The sequence below is a fragment of the Myotis daubentonii genome, chromosome 1, assembly GCF_963259705.1.
Source record: "Myotis daubentonii chromosome 1, mMyoDau2.1, whole genome shotgun sequence".
Taxonomy (NCBI): domain Eukaryota; kingdom Metazoa; phylum Chordata; class Mammalia; order Chiroptera; family Vespertilionidae; genus Myotis; species Myotis daubentonii.
Genome location: NC_081840.1, coordinates 63,425,871 through 63,427,698, shown reverse-complemented (window position 1 = coordinate 63,427,698; position 1,828 = coordinate 63,425,871). Strand labels below are relative to the sequence as shown.

Here is a 1,828-nt window from a genome sequence, read left to right as displayed (position 1 = left end):
TTTTGTGTTATCTCCCAAGAGATATTTTTGGAGAGTATAGAGCACAGCTCTTGGGACTAGAGTTCTCTATATACTTAACAAAGCTTAATAAATGCTTGATGAGTAGTTAATAGCTTTAAAACAAAAATGATTTGTCAGGCCCTTAACAGGGTCACCCTAGAGCAACAAAGGTATAGGGCTGCCTTCCTCATTTTATTTATTTGGGGAAAAATTATTTGGTGGTTTAGTTACTATAGAAAGGCAATTTGTATGTAAGGTCTAAGATACCTAGAACTATTTATTGGAGTAATTGAGCTTATAACTCAGGTATGGCTGTGAGCATAGATTGAGTCATCTTTATTACATATATATTTTTAAGCAATTTAACCAAATTTGTTAAATTTTTAAAACTGTCACAGACTCAAAAGTAGGGACAGAACAATTAAATGATTTTTTTTAAATTTCTCTTACATACAAAGGGGAGGGTCTCAATCAAAACTCTGTAGAGCACTAAGTGGAAGACAGGACCATCCAAATAATTTGAGGAATTAACAGAAAGCAGTGACTACACAGCAATAATTACAGCCAATAAAAATTGTTTTAAGGCAGACAAGGGCTAAGATTTCCTTAGCAGTTAATAATGACATGCACTGAATTTAAAATCTATTTTATTATAGAGATCAGTTTCTAACTAATGGAAATGTATCATCTGTTCCTTAACTGTGTAAATAATATTAAATTCCTTTGAAACTGGAATCTGCAGGCACAGGTATTCTTTAATCAATATTATATCATGTCCTAAAGTAAAAGCCATACTGAGGAAGATGGGAGTTTTGAACTTAATACCAGTATCTATATAAAATGGTACAGAGAAACATCACTTTTAAAATAGTAATATCCTTGTGAAAACACTCTCATTCTTGACCCATAGAGGACTGGTATGATCAGTTCTGGATTTTATAACTTGGACAACAAAGCTCCCAATGCATTATTCTACTGTAATCACAAACATCTGACGGTACCTCGTTGCAGTATGAGAAAACAGGCACCTGTATGAGAACCCATCTAACCTGCTAGCATGTCCTTTAGACAGCAGCCTGTCTGAGGGTCCTTCAGAAGCATATTCACAACATCATAAAGTTTGTGTTCGTATGCCAGCTTGTAATACAAGTAGATATCTTCACAATATGTGAGTAACTTCTTCAGGTTTTTCACAGCTGTATCAGTAGGCTGGTGTTGTTTATATCTAGACAAAGAAACAGGAATGTACAGGTTAAGATACTGTATGTATCTTGAGCGAGGGCTATCAGCTCTGACACAATTACCTACAGTGGAAGACTGACATTATTTCTTAAAAATGAGTGCCTTACTGCTTACCTTAATTGGAATAAGTTAATACTCCAAAGGGGATCTCTGATGTTTAGGATTTTTGGCACCTCAGGCTAGCTGAGTAACTGTCCTCCCATTTTAAATACAGAGCACTATAAACAAAGTGTTTTCACTCATCTTTTTGCAAAAAGATCTTCCTGGGGATTCTTGACATTTCTTTGTCATCTCAAGCACAGGGGTGGCATGTTATAATTAGCCATAAAATTATTACCCATGCCTTATCCAAATCAGGCATTTTAATACTTACTTTTTTGAAATCTCTTCAAATATACTGGTTCTTAATAACCTTTGCTGCTTAAATTCTTCCAAGTAATGAAAGTTTCCTTTAAGAATCACATGTTGGTATAGAATTTCAGCCCAATCAGGAACAAAGTCATAGGCCTCAGCCACAATAGAAGCCTTAAAAGAATGGAGGGAAGAACACCACTAGAGCCTATCTGATGTAAAATTGAAGGCAGAT

The 1,828-nt window shown here is 35.1% G+C and overlaps 1 protein-coding gene across 2 annotated transcripts in view; it reads right to left on the bottom strand.

Annotated features, from left to right (window-relative positions):
- Positions 1–1,828, bottom strand: part of SPG11 (SPG11 vesicle trafficking associated, spatacsin) — a 106,974-nt gene that overhangs the window by 10,711 nt on the left and 94,435 nt on the right. For both annotated transcript variants that reach the window (XM_059702725.1, XM_059702736.1), the window contains 2 exons: positions 1,616–1,767; positions 1,050–1,225 (listed from right to left, as the gene is read on the bottom strand). In XM_059702725.1, coding sequence (XP_059558708.1) covers positions 1,050–1,225; positions 1,616–1,767 — 328 coding nt within the window. The remainder of the gene's footprint in view (positions 1–1,049; positions 1,226–1,615; positions 1,768–1,828) is intronic.